Genomic DNA, 18,402 nt, shown 5'->3' on the forward strand with positions numbered 1-18,402 from the left:
TACGCCAATTAGCACAAATGGTAAGTTCCGACAGTGCCTACAAGTGTGCCTACTGGCCGCTAAATGGCAATACCGGTTTCATATGTATACACCTGGTAGGGTTATTTTATTTATGTGAAACTCTAACTTATCACGCATTCCCGAAGAAAAATCACAACCCATAAAAAAAGTGGCCCACTTGATAAATTTTGACACATTTGAAGACATTTTCAAATGTCTTGTAATTTATTTGAATACATTTGAAAGTCACCTTAAATTTTTGTAAATTCTCTTTAATTCACTTAATTCACATTTTTTTTAAATAAATTCACCATGGATTTTGATGAATTTCATCGAATTCTTCTCATTTCCTTTAAATTCCTTTGAATTCATTCGAACGTTTTTTAAATTTATCCTGAATTCATTCAAATTCTCGTGGAATTCTTATAATTTTTCTTGAATTCTTTTGAATTTTTTAAAGTTTAGAAGCACATTAGTTAAATTACGAATGCACATTAGACACTTATTGGGTTACAAATTGCCCACTTTTGATCACTATTTCAGAACAAATTAAAAATTAGCCAAGCAAAAATCAGCGAATTTCAAAAATGCAATTTCTTATCAACTTTGATCAAATATGATATTAGATAAATAGAAAAAAGTACTAATCCATGATGGAGGAAGATATTGTTAATTTTAGGAACGAAAAATCTTAAAATAATTTAACTAGATATAGATCAATAGAATTGCTAATTTATTAAGAATATTTAGAGAAAAGAACAAAATAATTTAAGAATAAAATAAATTTTAATTTTCAAAAGTGATAAAATGCGGGATGGAAAGAGTATCAAACCCGGTCTTAAAATACGTCCTTAGACACAATAAAAAACATATCAAAAAGTAAAAAAATAAATGTCGACGACAAAAAGTTTCGGGGCCAAAAAATAAAAACACACTTAACGAAAAGTGTTAGAAAAAATCGCCCTAATTGAGTGTACACATTAAGATCAGTCTGAAAATGCTCCTTTAGAAACCTCAAATAAAATATCAAAAAATAAAATAAATTTTAGTTGAGGAAAACTTTTGAGACCAAAAAGCAAACACACTTAACGGCCCATTCAGGCCGGTTTTAAATTGCGTCTTTGGAGACTTCAAACACCATATAAAAAAATAAAAGCAAGACGCATATCCTTTTCGTAAAATATGCGCTAAACAGTTGATTGCAATCTACTTTAGGAAAAGTTCGGATATATCCATAATTAGTTGAATTTCTTTAGCGAAACATAATTATCTTCTCCTTTTTAGATATTAATTGTGGGTAGCAAAAGAGGAGCTTTTTGAACTATGCCTTGTATTCGTGATAATTACCAGACGCTCACAGTATGTCAAAAGCGAATTTTACCCTTTGTTTCTCGCAAAACTCATTAATCTCGCTCTTTCACAGCATAGCTCGTCCACTGTTCTGCTTGCTGGGTTGTAATTAATAACTTGTTTTAATTACAGATTCAATTTACACGGAGAGGTTTATGGGTTTGCCGACGTCGTCTGACAATCTCAAAGGTTACGAGGAAGCTCAGCTTCTTAAAAAGGTGGATGTGGACAAGGAAAGCGGATTCAGAAAAAAGGCATATTATTTAATTCATGGAACTCTTGACGACAATGTTCACTATCAACAGTCCCTGATGCTGGCCAAAGTTCTAGAGCAAAAAGACATCTTATTTAGACAGCAGGTCAGATTTTATGATAATTTTTCCAGATGTTTTTTTTTCAGTTTATGGAAACTGGAAAGCTTTTTTGAAGTTTCAAATTTACCTTAGTTTTTTTGCAAAGATATTTTGCAGAAAATGGTGCAAAGATAAGAATTTTCATTAATGAAAATGACATAAAGCTGTTTCCATTCCAGTTATACTGCAAACTTTCTTCATCATAATAAAGTCTTCATCAAGTATATTTCTTTAAAAATTTAATAGTCGTATAGTCATCTAAAATAAAGCATTACTTTGAAGAATATTACATTCCGCATTTTTGATTAAAAAGTACCTGTAATTTGTTTTTGTAAAAGAATAATTATTTTCTCATTATTTATCTGTGAAATTAAGCATCAACGGTTTCTATACTTAAAGTTAAGACAACTTTAAATTTGAAAAATCTAAATTCGGGGCTGTTTAAATATTAAAATTTCGAAGTTTTAATTTCAAAATTGTTCGACTTAAAATTGAAAAAGTTCAATAGTTTTAAAACATTTTAAAAGAATTAATATTTAGGGTATTTAAAAAAATTTCAAACAATTTTCAAGAGCTTTAAAAAATGTTAAGGTATTTTTAACGATTTGAAACATTATAGAGTTTTTTTTTTAATTCCAAGGAATTCCCAATAGCTTTCCAAATTTTGAAGGATTTAAAAATATTTTAAAAGTTATAAAATATCTCAGGGCATTTTTAATAGATTTTAGGGTATTTAACAAAAAAACGTTATATAGTTTTCTTCTAATTCTAAGAAATTTGCAAGAGCTTTACAAAATTTTTAAAGGGATTTTAAAAGACTTTACAGGCTTTAAAATGACGTAGGAAATGTTTAATCGATTTCAAAAATTTGCAGTGATTCCAAAAGATTTTAAAAATTTTAGGGTATTTTGATAAGTTCCAAGAAATTTGAAGAGCTTTAAAAAGTGTCAAAGGATTTTAAAAGATTTGAAAGGATTTGAAACATTATAGAGTATTTTTTTATTCTAAAGAATTTTCAAAAGCTGTGATATTTCATTGAGAAAGTGTTGAATGATTTAAATTGCATTCTGAAATTTTTTATTTTTTATTGTCTGTCAATAATTGTTCAGTTATACGAACTTTAAACTGAAATTGTTTATAATCTGAAATTGTATCATTTTTAATATTTAATTAGGAAAGTGCAGAAGTATTTTAATTTCCTTCTAGAATTCTTCGATTTCAATGTTTATAAATAAATTCTCTACTATTCAACCTAGCAATTTAAGTTGTATATATTTAAAAGGTTCTAAACTGAAATTGTACAACTTTTTTTGTTGTTGCATTTTTCTTGAAAATCTTGCAAAATTAGAAAAAAATGCCTTAAAATCTTCCAGATTCTTTTTTGACAATTTTGGAGTTCTTTAGAAGTTGTTTAACACATTATTTTTTAAACAAATTCTTCCTAGGAATCTCAAGAAAATATTCTTATGAAACCTTTTACAATTCTTAAAAAGGTTCTAAATTTATTTAATATTAAATGATCATTTCTGTCAAAATTTAACAGTTTCAATTACAAATTAAAATTTTTTGAATGGAACGATTAAAGTTGTAACGTTCAAAGTTTAAATCTGACATTTTAACGATTCAAGGATTTCTGTTTCAAAAAATGCAGTTTTAACATTTTTAATTTAGAATATTTTATTTTTAATTGCTCGCTTTAGATGAACAATCAAATATTGCAACTAATTAAATAATTAGTCTTCTTCTTAATTGAAAAATCTTAAATTAAATGGGTTAAAAATTAAATATTTTAGACTGAAAAAATATTTAAATAGGATTTAAAATTGAAAATAGTTTATAAACTTTTAGTCCTGCATTTAAATTTATTTGACTACTCAGAATTATGAATTCAAACGTTCAATTTTTTTGTTAAAATCAGAAAATTCAATCATTTTTAACGGAAAGAGTGTTGTAAAATCAATTATTGTTTACTTTTTATTACATAACGCTTTAAAATAATGGCCTAGGATGGACATTTTTAATTGAAAAAGATAACCATTGAACTTAATATTTAAAAAAATGAAATCGAACCTATTTCAAATATTTTTCTTCTAAAAAGTAAAAACCATGATCAAAGAATAAATCCGTCATTTCCCGGTTTTTAGACTTATTTCAAAATAATTCAGTTTTGGGAATTCTATTTAAAATCGTACAATTTATATTATTTCCTGAAATTGTCCGAACGTCCTTATTACCAATGTAAAGTATAAAACTGCTGCCTTTACGTTTTTAATTTATAAATATTTAAAAAATATTAAAAAGTCATTGGAATAAAATTTTAATAATTATAAATTAAAAATTTCCAGACTTACACTGACGAAGATCACGGTATCGTCCAATCTCGCAGCCATCTTTATCACTCTCTCGAAAACTTTCTAGACGAATGCTTCGAACCATCTTCCTGATCGAAGTTTTTTCATTGAGGATCTGTGGAGGAGCAGTGAAACACAATCTCAATCACTTCCTGTAAATAAATTTTCAAATGTACATAGTCTATGTACAATATGTAACATGAGTGTTCATGTAAATAAGGACTGAAGGAGTACTCGAATCCCGCAAATATCTTTGGCGAATCAATGTGCCAAGTTGGGTGTAACAATCGGTTTATAAATTGTGTTACATATATAAAAAATTTCGTTTGTTACACTCCCAAAGGTTTGAAGAAATCAGACGATTTCAACCTGCAATACCTGATTCAGCGACCTAAAAATATTAGAGTTTGTACTTATTTACGAGTTAGACTCTTCTTAGTACATGAACAAGTTTTTTAAAGCCAGCTATTTTAAGAGAAAACTTTGTTACTTAAGAAGTAATTTTATATATATACAGGGGCACACACGAGAGTAAGGATATAAACTTGTAAACTTCTGAATAACTCAATACATAGACTTACTTGAGCTCGTTTTATGGATACTTTCACCAACAATTTTCATTAGAGTACCTCAGTTATGTTCAGTTCTCGGCATAAAATGAAGAACAATGATTAACGATTCCTGATGGAAATATTTTTCACTTTGTCATTAGAAATACATTTGTTTATATGTAAAAAGTGATATGTATAAACTGAGGTATGAATGTAATTGAATGATTCTTGAGATATTATCCCATTTATCATCTACTAGAGATTATTTCATAAGACCTAATTTTATAAGGTCTAACTTTTGTCAAATCTAAGTTAGTAGCGGTTAGAAGTTAACAATAATTTCTCAATTAATCATTCATTTATTTTTATCAACTTTAAGATAGCATATCTACAAATTGTTATCGTTAAGCCGACGACGACATTCAATCTAATCAGAGATGTAACGAAACAAAATGCACAGTAGTGTAAATAAGCGACTATCACGTTTAAAATATTAAAGTTTTTTAAATCAAGGACCACTGCATGCATTTTTGAGGGTGGATCAAAGTGAATTTATTAAAATAATTGTTAATTCTTATCTCGAACTCGTTGTACATACAAGATTACTTAATTAACGTATAACTGAAGTAGAGAAAATACTGTTGCGACAAAACTGTGCGGACTAACCCGTAGTTTTTCAAAGTTGCTTGGAAATTCACTACCGATTATTTGTTGAGTGTATTCAAATAAAGGTCTATGTTTTAATAAAAACTCCCTCTGCTCTTATTCCCCACTTTCTCGATTCCGTTAGTCGATTTCCAAAGGAAAGGAACGACACAGTCACAAGTATGTACACAAAGCTTCCAAATCTAGAAGCCCATTATGAATTTTCCGTTTCTTTGAATCTGAAAAAAAAGAAAATTTATAACAGCTTTTTTTTGTACAGAATACGGCGTAGCGTAAATTGCAAATTTCAGAAAATTAAAGACCCTGGAATAATAAAGGGCGGAAAGTTTCGAAAAATCAGTCTTAAAAAAAACATTAACTGAAAAAGACTTCAAATGCAAGAAGCATATTTCCAAAAAAAGTCTAATCGGCTCATTAGAGACAGTTATATAACCTGGAAAAAAATTCCCTGACAATTCCAGATTTTTTTCAGGTATCAAGTTTTCTCCAGGTATGATTTTTCATAGTAAGGAGCTATTAAAATCTTTCCTTTTTTTTAAACATTTGATTCGGAATCAAAGATTCGAACGAAATTAAGAGGGCTTTTCTGATATTTGCCAATTATTTCTGTAAATTCAATATAATTGATCTGTAAACTATCCAAAGTATGAAAAATGAGTAAAAGCAATACAGTTACGTAGGCAAAATTTCAAAATTATCTTCCAAGTTTTGTGCCCAAAGAAAGAAAAAGAAATGTAACGAAAGTCGAATGTTTCGTTACGTTTCTTTTCTTTTTTTTTTGTTTTTTTCTATATGAAACATAATTACTACATAAGTTTGACATTATCTGTGCATGGTCTCATTATATTTTGATACTTTTTTAAACTGAGCTTAGTTTTTAGCCAAATTATTTTAAAATTATCGGAATAATAGGAAAATATAAAAAAAAGCCCTTCAATTTCGTATGAATATAAGTTTCGCGAGTTTACTATAATGTTCTTTTTTATTAGTTTCTAGGAATTCTATTAATATTTTTATTTTAGAAAGCTTTGAAAAATTATGTTACAAGATCAGACAGAGAGGAGGGACAGAGAGGGGCCAACTACTGGTACCAATGACATTGACCTTGAATTCGATTGTCAAGGTTATTTGACTGTCTAAATGATTTTTGAAAATGGGAACTTCCACTTTTGACCCCAGATTTGAAAAGAGCGAGACACTTTACGTTCAAAATGATAATTTTCATCAAAGTCACGGTAAGGTCGGATGAAGGTCAATTTCCTGTGTATTACAAGAGTTACAAATAAATTTTTCAACGTCGAAAGACATCGAAGACCTTAGTCATTGAAATCCACTTGTTTAAAATGCCAATTTTTATTTTTATTGCTAAAAAAACTTTTCAAAGATAGAAAACTAGCCAATCATCAGTCACTACGAATTTTTCAAATACTTGAACTTCCTATATTTAGCTGTAATACACAGTAAATTGACCTTCATTCGACCTTGCCATGACGTTGATAAAAATTATAATTCTGAACGAAAAATTTCTCGCTCTTTTTAAATCTGGGCTCAAAAGTAGGGATTCCTATTTTTAAAAATAACGTTGACCTTCAATTAACCTTGAAAATAGAATTCAAGGTTAACATCAATTCCGAGCTAACACCCATTATTTAATCATTATCGCAAATTTCGCATTTTTAACCGAATAGATGTAATGCTTTTAACCAAATAGTTGAATTTTCAACTAAAAAGTATTCATTTTCATCCAAATACTTGAATTTCGAACTAAAAAAGGATAAACTTAAAACCAAAAATGGAATAAACAAATTTTCAGTGAAGAAATATTAATTTGCCAAACAAAACAACGAATTTATAACCAAAGTGATGAATTCTCAACTAAAATGAGGAATCATGAACTAGCATAGACTAATTTCAAGTCAAAAAGATGAATTTCTAACAAAAAAGTTTAACTTTGAACTAAGTACTTTTATTTTCGACCGTAAGAATGAATTTCCAACAAAAATGATGAATATTTAACTGGAATACTTGGATTTTTAAACGATAAGCGTAATTTTCTACAAAAATACTATTTTCAACAAATACATGAATTCTCAATCAAATATTTGAGTTTCCGACAAAAAAAATGATGAATTTTAAACCAAAAATATGAATTATCAACTGCAATAATTGATCTTTAAACCAATAAAAATTATCTTTACCAAAAAATACGAATTTTTCGACCAAAAATATAATTCTTCAGTCTGAAATTGAATAGTTAACTTTTTATTTAAAAAAATAATTTTAACGAAAAATATGAATTTTTAACTAAAACAATTATATTTCCAACTAAATTAATTACATTTCCAGCAAAAAAAATAAATAAATTTTCCGTAAAATACCTAATTTTCCATGAAAGAGATGAATTTTCAATTAAAATAATGGATCTTCAATAAAAAAGTTAATTTTTTCAAAAGAATTTCACTTCCAACTAATTAATTAAATTTGCATTCTAAAGAAAGATGAACTCTACACGAAAAATGTAGCAGTTCGTATTAAAAAAAAAAACACATTTTAATCTTTAATCAACATCAGTTGAATTCAACCAAAAAATACAACTTCTTAACATGAGTTGAATTTTCAAATAAGAAAAAATGTTCAGTCAAGGGAGTGAAGAAATTGCAAAAAAACGTTTGAATTCTTAAGCTAAAAGATGAATTTTCAACCAATAAAATTAATTTTCTAACAATAGGTACGAAATTTCTCATCAAAATACATGAATTTTCAACTGAAAACGATAAATTTTCAAACAAAAAGAGTATATTTAAATTTAATTTAATATTTTTATCTTATGTTTAGTATTAATTAGAACTGCATATATTTTTATACATGATTTTAATTATTTAAACAACAATACCCACAAATTCCGAGATACTTTTTCTTATGAAAACTTAATAAAACTATCAAATCCTTTATTATATTTTGAAAGATTTGTTTTTTAATTACCTGTTTTATTTTCCTCTCTCTTTTATGTACAAACTCCATAAATGTCCTCTCTTTGGTTTCTTTAATTATATAAAAACTTTCACTCGATCCCAATCAAAGAAATGTTTATGTGTTATTATTATTTTTAGAAAGGACTGAATAAGTTTATAAAACTTCCTATCAAATTGAAAAAAAAATCGAGTGAAAAACAAAATCAATTGCTTAATTAAATTTATTATACGGAATTTTATTGTGGTTTGTAACAATTCTCATTCTGAAAATTCAGGGTGTATTTTTTGAAAAATATAAAACACCATTTTCGACACCTAACTTGATAGTTTTTTTATTCAACACTTCACAAAAATTAAGACAAAAATCGAATTTTTTTTTAATCTCTCGTTAAAATTTGTTCAAAAATAATATTACAGAAAATTATAACTTGTATCCATTATTTAGATGATTTTAATACTTTTTTATATTTTAGTAATAAAAAAATATTTTAAATTCATCCAAATAATAGACAAAAGTTGTAATTAGCTGAAATTTTTCTTGTAATTTATTTGATTTGTTTGTATTTCCCTAAGTCTTTCATTTTTTAACATTTTCTTTTTTACGCTATGCCCTGCTAGAGAAATAGTAAGTTTCTCAAAAACCTTTAAAATTCAGAACTTATTTTAAATTCAAATTGTTAATAATTTTTTTTTTAATTTTACAGTTGGGAATTTAATACTTACTTGCATTTCGTGCAGGTGAAAAAAACGGTCTGCCCTTCATCTGCTGATCGCAGTTGCAAAGTGGCATAAGACATTTTGTCGTTTTTACACTGTGGACATTGTCGCTCCACTATTGGGCCATCCGGTTTTTCCTCATTTTCACCCTCACCACGTTTTGAAGTTTCGCAAGTTTTTCTGTCTATAAATGGAATCCTATAAGACATTTCCATTGACCCAAAAACTGTAAAAGGGAAAGAAATAATTAAAGGGTGACCGCCTAGGGCGCGCGGAGACGTTCTCGCGCTTCGCGCTCGTTTTCGTACGTTTCATGTGTATACTTTACAGTAGAACCTCGATTATCCGGCCTTCGATTATCCGAGGCTCCGTATTATCCGAGGCAACGGGACTCATCCAAGCACTCCGCATTAATCGAGGTGTATGCTCGGATAATACGGAGAATCATTAATAAAACTTAAATAAATTAATAAATGACAACATTAGTAAGTTTTTTACTTTTATTTCCTAAATGTTTATATTTATTTTTCTATTTCAAATATATCAAAAATAGAGAACTTCCAAATTTTGTACTTCTTCCGCATTATCCGAGTTCTCGCTTATCCGAGGTATTTCCTCTCCTCATTAGCTCGGATAATCGAGGGTCTGCTGTAACTACATTTTTTCAAATATCATAAATATTAGAACTAAAAATGAAAACTGTGATTTTAACTTATAAAGAATTACAGCCATAAATTTTAAGTACAATTTTTGTTTATTTGTTTTTAAAGAAGGTTTTGGATTGATATTTTTCATCCTTTTAAAAAGAATTTTTTGTTCCTTTTTTTGAAAATGTTTAAAATGTTGAACAGCATGTCACTTTTTTAATTTTCTCTAATTTAAATATGTCAAAAGGATAATTTGCAATTCTTTTTGCCATGTACAAGAAAATTTGACAAAAAAATTTAAAACTCACAAAAAAATTGTGTTCAAGTTTTGAAAAAGCTCTAATATTTGAATTTTTCTGATAGAAATATTTAACGGAGATAGTTTCTAAATATATTTGATATATAGTGAAGAATTTAAATGAAAATTCCTAATCTATCAGAAAAAAATTTTCAAAATTATATAACTTTTCTATTTTTTTATCGAAATGGAACATTTTATCTGGATAATCTGCAAGTCTTCTACCCATCTATCAGAAACTTTTACGCAAATTTCTAAAATTTGATGAAAAAAAATTTTTTAATTTTGAAAATGCTCTACATTTTTTCATTTTTGTTGGAAATATCTGCTTAACGAACTTAGCCTTCATTTTGGAAATCTTAAAAAGTGGATCAAAGGCTGACTCAACTGGACTAATTCTATAAAAGTTAGGGCGGCTACAACTTTCAGATAACCAAACATACAGACAGACATCGAGAAAATTTTATGATTTTCGGACTCTGTGAGTGCAGAAACGTAAAGATCCGTTAAAAAGCAGAGATCGGAAATTTGGACGATTACATTACACTCATGAATGAGAATGTAAAAATATAAGTCAGGGAATTTCTATTATTTAGTCGAAAATTAAACTATTTTGTTCAAAATTGGTCTTTTTTGTTAAATGCAAAAGTTTTTTTATTAAAATTAAAATATGTCTTTGTTTAAATATAAATTATTTTCATAAAAATTTATTTTTGTTGAAAATTTAACAACTTAGCTAAAAGTTGAGAATTTTTCTTAAAAATTCATCTGTTTGGTTGAAAATTATGATATTTTAAAATTAAACTTAATTTTGTTATCTAAAAATGAGCCTATTATGTTTTTGGTTAAAGTTATTTTTTATAATTTAAAAATTCCATTATTTGGTTGGCAATTCATGTATTTAGTTGAAATATTGTCCTGCGTAGAAAATTAATCTTCTTTGTTCAAAAATCATCTTTTTAGTTAAAAATTCTTATAATTTTCTAAAAATGTAATTATTTTGTTGAAAATTCATTATTCTAGATTGAAAATATAGCTACTTGGTTAAAAATTTAATAATTTTTTAAAATTCAACCTATTTTATTAAAGGCTGCTTTTTTGGTCCGAAATGTACTTTTTTGTTGAAAATTTAAATTTGTAGATTGAAATTTCAATTACTTGACTAAAAGTTGAACTATTTTGCTTGAAAATTAATCACTTTTGCTTAAAGGTAAAAACTATTTGGTTGTAAATATAACTGTTTTCGATTGAAAATTCATCTTTGTATATTGAACATCCAACTATTCGATAAAAAGTTAAACTATTTTGTTTGAAAATTCTTATTTTCTGCTTGAATGTTGAAAATTAAATTATTTTGCATTTTGGGCTGATGTACGAAAATGTTAGTTAAAAGATTAAAATTCTAGTCATTAAATATTAATGGTGAGGTAAAGTAAAAAGTTGGTCAGGGAGTTCTGAAAATGAATTTTTTTAGCCACTCTGCAATTAGAATAAAGTTCTTGGGATAAATTTCTTCGATTAAAATATAGCATAAAAATGTAGAAATATAATCAAGTTTTATCAAACCTATTTTATCAAGTGTTTTTCAATTTAAAATCTATTTCTTTAGGTTTTGCAATGTAAACACAAATTGTAGAGTGACACAGCATTTACTAATTCGACATTGACACATTTTCTGTAGCCTTGCGCCAAAAGAAATTACCAGTCAGTACCGAGTTTCCGGTCAAATTATTAAAGCGGTTTTAAAATGTACAAAAGTATTGATTTTTTTAGCTGAAAATAGTTTCTACTTTATGAATTGGTCGACAGAAATGTCTTGAAAGATTATTTTCAAGCAACAAAAACGAGGTTTCAATATTTTTCCAATGATGTTTTCAATTTCATGTTGATTCAAAATAGATAACACAATAAAAACGGCAGCAAAACATTGTGTTCTGATTTTTGGTTTGAAAATTCGCGCTTTTAAATTTATTTTAAGTTAGGTGGGATTGTCAGGAAGGTTAGTAAGTCCGTATTCTAATTCTGAAATACACGTGCTGTGAGATTTGGTTGAAAAACTAGTAATGAAAAAGTAAAAATTATAATTTTATTATTAATTTCGTTTGAACTGTCATGTTTCGTATCGAACGAATTTTTACAACATTCTGCATAGATTTTTTTTATATTTGATTTCATATTTGATATTTGCGTTGCATTCGTGTATACAAATCAAATAATATATCATAGGACGTAGTAATTATATTAACTTTTTTACAGGAGTTGATTAAAATAACTGAGCCAATTAACTAGAAACTTTTGAGCCTTTTTAGCTTTTTAGAGTAGATAACGTAACCTGTAAATACTAACCTTTTTCGGGGTCCCATGATCTCTCACAGGAATAACAAGTAACTGCTCCTGTTTCAGGGCATAATGGTAAAATTGTTCCACAATCCGGACAGAAACCTGGTGCAATTGAAAATGAACCAGATTCCTTTTTAAACTCCATTTTTGGCAAAAGTAAGTAAAACTTTTTCAAAATCAGTACATAGCACAAAAATGACAACAATGTAATCTGGTGTGAACCATGCTACGGAAGTGCTAATTGAAAGGAACGTGCGTAATCGAACCACGCATGCGTAGAATATCTGATTTCGTTCGAAACGTTCGGAAAACAATTATTTGAATTTTGAGCCAAATCGAATCTTACATTTCTTTTTTTTTATTAGAATATTTTAAAAGTTAAAGAAATTCTACATAATTTTATGATAATTAACTTTTGAAAAAAAACTGATGTTTTAAATTTAAAAAAGTAAAAAGATTTTACTGTGACAGTTTATATAGCTGGTTGATTACGCAATGCGTACTTATGCATGAAGAGTGTACATAATGACTTTTAAAATACTAGTTGTTCCCAGGAGAGGGCATAATTGCTGTAGCTTGAATAAGTCGTAAACAGTAATTCATTCAAACTATATCAGGCAAAGCGAAAGAGTAAAGAAGAGTTAAATCAGTGAGTGTATAATTAAAAATGATTTATTTTCACTTTTTACAACTGAAAGTTTGCAATTGGTTGAGATATTTTAAAAACATTAAAGAAAGTAATAGTTCTTTTAAATCTGTAAATTATTCATCAAGTAAGCGAGTGTGAATTTTCAGTTATATAAAAAATCAAAATAAAAAGTAGAAAAATAGTGGTCCTGATATTATTTGTAATTTTTAAATCCATTAGTCTAACTTTAACATTTTCTTATCTTTTAAAAAAATTATTTAAATACCTAAAACACATGAACACCTCCAATTTAAATAAAATCTAAAAGAATTCTTTATTTTACTAGAAAACAAACATGCGCGCTGCAAGCGCGATTTGTTTGGTGGCTCACGCAATTGTTAAATTATAATATAAAACTAATATTGATACCAAAGTTTTTGTATTTTATAATATCTGTTGCCTGAAAGAATAGAAAAGCATGAAGAATATTTTTGGTAATGAATAAAAAAAGATATCTTAAATTCACATTTAATGTAAAATATTTGTATACAATATGTAGACAATCAAACCGTTGTTGTTAAAAATTGTAAGTTCGATTTTTGAATTTGAATTATTTTTGTTTAAAATAATCTTTTTCGGGTGAAAAATGCCAATATACTTCATTATTGTTTAAATATTGTAAATATGCTTTAAAATATAATGATTGTTTTTAACATTAGCAACTTTAGACAAAACAGTAATAAAGTATAATAAAAAATTGTTTAAGATTGTAAATTTTCCTTCCTACCTAATTTTTTAGTTTGAAATAATCGATTTCCTGTGAGAAACGTCAACATACCCCGTTATTGTGTCAATATTGTAAAGATTTTTTGAAACCTAATGATTTTTTATTAAAAATAAAAATTTCAGACGAAAAACACTGATATAAAATAACAAAAAAGGTGTACATTTATAAAGTTTATTTCAAACATTATGTTTTTTGTATAAATAATTATTTTATGATTTCATTTGATTCATTTGAAATACCTAAAATTGTTGAAGAATTTATCAACGTATTTGAAATTCAATTATTTTGTAATGAAACGACCGATTTCCGGTATGAAACACCAGTAAAACTAAAAATATGAAAATTAAAAAAAAAAACATTAATATTCTTTCAGATTTACTGTTTTTCGTTTAAAATGGCCGATTTCTCTCGAAAACCGTTAAAATCTTGTAAACCTTGACATATATTGACTTTTGTTTTAAATTTCAATTTCCGATCAAAAATGCTAACAAAACCGAAAAAAAGTTAATTAATTACACATTTTTAATCTTTGAAAACTAATAATTTTTTTCTAAAATATCAATTTCTGGTTAAAATTGATAAAATTTTAAAATCCTGGTGATGATTATTTTTATAGATTTTAATTTCTGGCAAAGAAAGCTAACACAACAAAATTAGAAATTTTTAGTCTTGTTCGAAATTTTTTGATTTTATATTAAAATTATTTTTCTCACTAATATAGAACATATATGATATTATCAATAATTCATTAAATAATTTTACAGCTTTAATTTGAATGCACAATAGAGATTATATTTGTTATTTTAATTTTAAACAAGTCCAACTTAAGACATAAAACAACTTCAAGTAATGAAAGATGATTTTATTTATAATGATTTTGCGAATATCAAGCCATGAAATAAAAAAATTCTTTTTTACCTGTACGTTATTTTTTTAGATAAGTATGATTTCATTTTTTAACTGAAATAATTTTTTATTATTCTTGTATGATATCAAAATTATACATATATCTATAATAAAACGCCAACTTTCACATCGGGTGACTTGTTACAATATTTTCTCAAAATAATGTTTCAGCTGAATTTGACATGACGTACGTTTGATGTGTACAATCTGTTTGAAAGAGATAAGACGAGATAACAAATATTCCCGTTTTCATGCATTGAATCCTGGTTTGAATATTTTTGACTGGAAAACTATGTACTTCTCAACATTTTGTGTTTGAAATTAATTAATATGTTAATAGTTTTTTCATTTTTTTCAGAACATTCCGTTAGAAGTAATTAAGGTAAGATAAAATTCCTACTGGTTCATGTTTGGCTTAAAATATTTTATGTTTTAAAATATTAATGTTTGAAAAAAATATGAAATTTGTTATTTTCGGTCTAAAAAACTGTTGTTTAAGAAATATCTATAAATTTTCAGAAATACATTTAACAATGGTATCAGCAATGAGACTTTTTCAAGTTCTAAGTAGTTTCGTTGCAGGAATTACTTTGATGCGACCAGTAAACGGGTAAGATTTATCATTTATTTCAATTAATAATATATATTTACATAGAATATAATTATAGTTATAAAACTGTTTTCCTTTATTTCATAAGAGATTTGAGAAACTTTAAATGTACACTGGTACCTGGATTTGTGCACGGTTTCGGACATGTCCTCAATTGGCCTTCGACACAAATCCAGGGACTCTGAACGTAAACAGACAGGGCCGCCTCAACAATTTCTGTTCGATTTGGAGGCATGACGCTTGACTGAGCATATTCTCCCTTCCAGCTCCGCGGCGCCTCTCAACAAGAGATTGCGGAGGCAATCAGTTCTAGAAACGCATAAATCCAGTTTACGCAAATCCAGGTTCCAGTGTATTCATATTTCGTAGATATTTTTAAGATTTCACTTTCTTCTTTTGCGCGCAGTTTAGGGAGGGGTGCCAAATCGTTTATTATGACCAATATGAACGCCAAAAACGTGATCAGAGAGTTTGAATTCTACGCAAGTGTTGCGGAGGAGGATCATAAGAATATTATTATGCAGTAATTAACAGCATTTTATGAGAAACGCAAATAGACTAGCTGCACTCTCATTATCTCTATGCACAGATTAATCATGAAGTTCAATGCACCCATTCTTAGTTTGAATAATTCATTGAATAAAGTATTTGTTTTGAGAGAATATATTTAGAACTTTAAATAATTTTTAAACACTGATGAGAAAAAACATTCTTTAACTTCTTTGAGTTCAAAAGAATTAAAATGATGGTTAATTTAATTATTGTCAAGTGTTCTTAATTTTTTTAACTGCATCTTAGGGAAACAATGACCTTGTTCGATTTCAAAACTCTCAAGAATGTCGACAATTGGATGGAAATTTCGGACACTGTCAGAACTGTTGGGAAATCAAAAGCTACATTGGTTTTGCAAAAAACTCAGGTCTTTCAAAGGGCTGTTCTTTTTACTCTTCTAAATCCACAACCAAATGGAGCAGGATTCGCTGGCGTTAGAACTCCAACCAACTTGAATCTATCATCTTTTAAACATATTGCGATTACTTGCAGAGGACAGGGAGAAAATGAGCACTATAAAGTGGTTTTGAGACATAATGATCTAGAAACCAATGAGGATATTTCTTACGAGCAATTTTTTACAGTACGTCCTTTTCAAAATAATGTTCAGTCAGAATAAGCCAAATAAATGTTTTAACATTTCTCCAAACTAATTTTCAGTTTTTAAAGAAAAAATCTGGTCTGTGGCACTAATGATATTTAATGTTACTTGTAATTATTTAAACAGTATATTTAACCAGCAGGAAATAAAGGCTCGTTTACATTATTCAATTATTTTTTCTTAACGTTAAAAATATAAACAATTTTGAAATCATTTAATAAACAATTTTTTAAATATTTGGTTTAAAAAATGTTTGTCACTATCATTTATAATTAATTATTTCAAATTAAAAGCATTTAAAAATTAAAAAAGTATATATAGAACGGTTTTGAACTGAAAACGTTTTCAATCAATTAATTTTGGATTAGGTAAAATTAAAAAAATGATAATATTTCGAATAGAACAAAAAGGAATTGTAGTTCTATCATTTCTTAATAAAATCGTTCAAAATTTAGTCATTTGAAATATCAAAGTGTTTGAAAATAAAAATATTTAACTCAAATATTTTTTTAATTCAAAATTTTCATTCTAAAATTTTTGAAATGTGAATAATTTCATTAGAAATGAGTAAAGATTATAAACCAAATTCGAAAAGAGGCCGTTCACAAATTACGTGATAAATTTTTTATTTTCATGTTAGAATTTTAAAAATTGGATAATTGAATAGTTTAAGGATTTCAAGTTGTATTATTTGTAACTACAAGCATGCAAAATTAATTTATTTTATATTTAAAGCATTTAAATTGAAATAACTTTCAATTCAAAGTGATTAAAATTTTTAAATTTGAAATGAAAAACTAAATAGAAAATTTCAAGGTTAAAACTTATGCAAATCTAGAATTTAACATTTTTATTACATAATTAAATAATAATTTAAGAAACAAATTTACTAGACACATTTTTCTAATATAAAAATAAATTCACCGCTATTTTCAAGGTAAAAAATGTAAAATTTTTAATTATGAATATTTAACCTTGAATTATTCCAAAAAAATTTCAAGATAAAAAGTAATTTCAAATGGCAAAAATTAAAAATTAAAAAAATTCTACTACGAAACGTTAAAAATGAAGCCTGGTGAGGGGAGGTAACGGACGTATAGACACAACCTAAAAATATAAAATAAACGATAACGAACTTGATTTAAAGCTGTAAAAAATTTAAAATTATGCAGAATTATGATATTAAAATACTTTTATACTCAAACCTATTTAAATTTAAATTATTTTAGATAAATTTAAATCATTGAAGAATTAAAAATATTTGATTGATTTCATATCAATAAATATCAACGGTCGAAGAAAGGATTGATTTGTTTCATCAAATCATTTTACAAAAATATTTGAACTATACTTTTCAGAATTCAACCCTTTCATTTTTAATTACAAAATTAATGCTTATTAAAAGGACAAACTGAAAATTTAACGTTTAACATAAAAATTCAGAAGTTTAAAATCGTAGCCATTCTAAATTAAATCCCTTAAATTTTAACACTTCATTTACAATAATTATTCATTTTTGAAATTTTCCAATCAAATATTTTTCGATATTAAATGATTCCATTTTTTAAATCATCAATTAATTTTAGACAATATTAAGATGTTACATTGAAAATTTAAAAAATGCAAAACAACTTCTCTGTGGTTCTAACAGCTTCTAGTTTTTGAGGTTTGAATATTAGTAATTATTGTCTTATTTTTTCATTGTTCTGGATTTTACTCTGGTAGAATTTAATTCAAAATTTTTGACTTGCAAATCCTTTAAACACATGTATGCGGTTGAAATGGAAACAAAATAATTTAGAATATTTAATTCTAAAAGTATTAAATTCTGAGTGAAATTGAGACTAAGTAATTAGGAATATTTAAATATAAAATTATCAAATTACATTATTAAAACTGACTATCAAGGTTTCCAATGTCAAATTTTGCAATTTTTTAATATTTGGTAGTTAAATTTTCCTGAGATTTTTAATATTTGAATTTGAAACCTAATATTTTCGAATTTAAGCTTTTGAAATAAAAAAAATTAAATTCGAAGTCTCAAAAGGTAAACTGTTTTAGAATTGCGCATTC

The 18,402-nt window shown here is 26.6% G+C and overlaps 3 protein-coding genes across 10 annotated transcripts in view; 2 read left to right on the plus strand and 1 right to left on the minus strand.

Annotated features, from left to right (window-relative positions):
* The window catches only part of LOC117179413 (venom dipeptidyl peptidase 4), a 794,327-nt gene extending 788,978 nt beyond the window's left edge, over positions 1 to 5,349 (plus strand). For all 6 annotated transcript variants that reach the window (XM_033371173.1, XM_033371175.1, XM_033371177.1 and 3 more), the window contains exons 15-16: positions 1,483 to 1,709; positions 4,049 to 5,349. In XM_033371173.1, the coding sequence (XP_033227064.1) occupies positions 1,483 to 1,709; positions 4,049 to 4,147 (326 nt within the window). In that variant the 3' untranslated portion in view covers positions 4,148 to 5,349. The remainder of the gene's footprint in view (positions 1 to 1,482; positions 1,710 to 4,048) is intronic.
* On the minus strand, positions 4,948 to 12,468 carry LOC117179415 (DNA-directed RNA polymerase I subunit RPA12). The gene is made up of 3 exons (XM_033371183.1): positions 12,252 to 12,468; positions 8,967 to 9,186; positions 4,948 to 5,489 (listed from the first exon to the last, which is right to left on the minus strand). Exons 1-3 carry the CDS (start codon positions 12,388 to 12,390, stop codon positions 5,465 to 5,467), a joined length of 384 nt encoding a protein of 127 aa, XP_033227074.1. The 5' UTR covers positions 12,391 to 12,468; the 3' UTR covers positions 4,948 to 5,464.
* The window catches only part of LOC117179414, a 7,330-nt gene continuing 837 nt past the window's right edge, over positions 11,910 to 18,402 (plus strand). The window contains exons 1-6 of one of the 3 annotated variants that reach the window (XM_033371181.1): positions 11,910 to 11,976; positions 12,309 to 12,401; positions 14,925 to 14,948; positions 15,086 to 15,176; positions 15,583 to 15,699; positions 15,975 to 16,311. In XM_033371181.1, the coding sequence (XP_033227072.1) occupies positions 15,100 to 15,176; positions 15,583 to 15,699; positions 15,975 to 16,311 (531 nt within the window). In that variant the 5' untranslated portion in view covers positions 11,910 to 11,976; positions 12,309 to 12,401; positions 14,925 to 14,948; positions 15,086 to 15,099. Of the gene's footprint in view, positions 11,977 to 12,308; positions 12,402 to 12,777; positions 12,895 to 14,924; positions 14,949 to 15,085; positions 15,177 to 15,582; positions 15,700 to 15,974; positions 16,312 to 18,402 lie in introns of those variants that run through there. The other 2 variants (XM_033371180.1, XM_033371182.1) reach the window with 2 other exon arrangements.

This window comes from Belonocnema kinseyi, chromosome 9 (assembly GCF_010883055.1).
Source record: "Belonocnema kinseyi isolate 2016_QV_RU_SX_M_011 chromosome 9, B_treatae_v1, whole genome shotgun sequence".
Lineage (NCBI taxonomy): Eukaryota > Metazoa > Arthropoda > Insecta > Hymenoptera > Cynipidae > Belonocnema > Belonocnema kinseyi.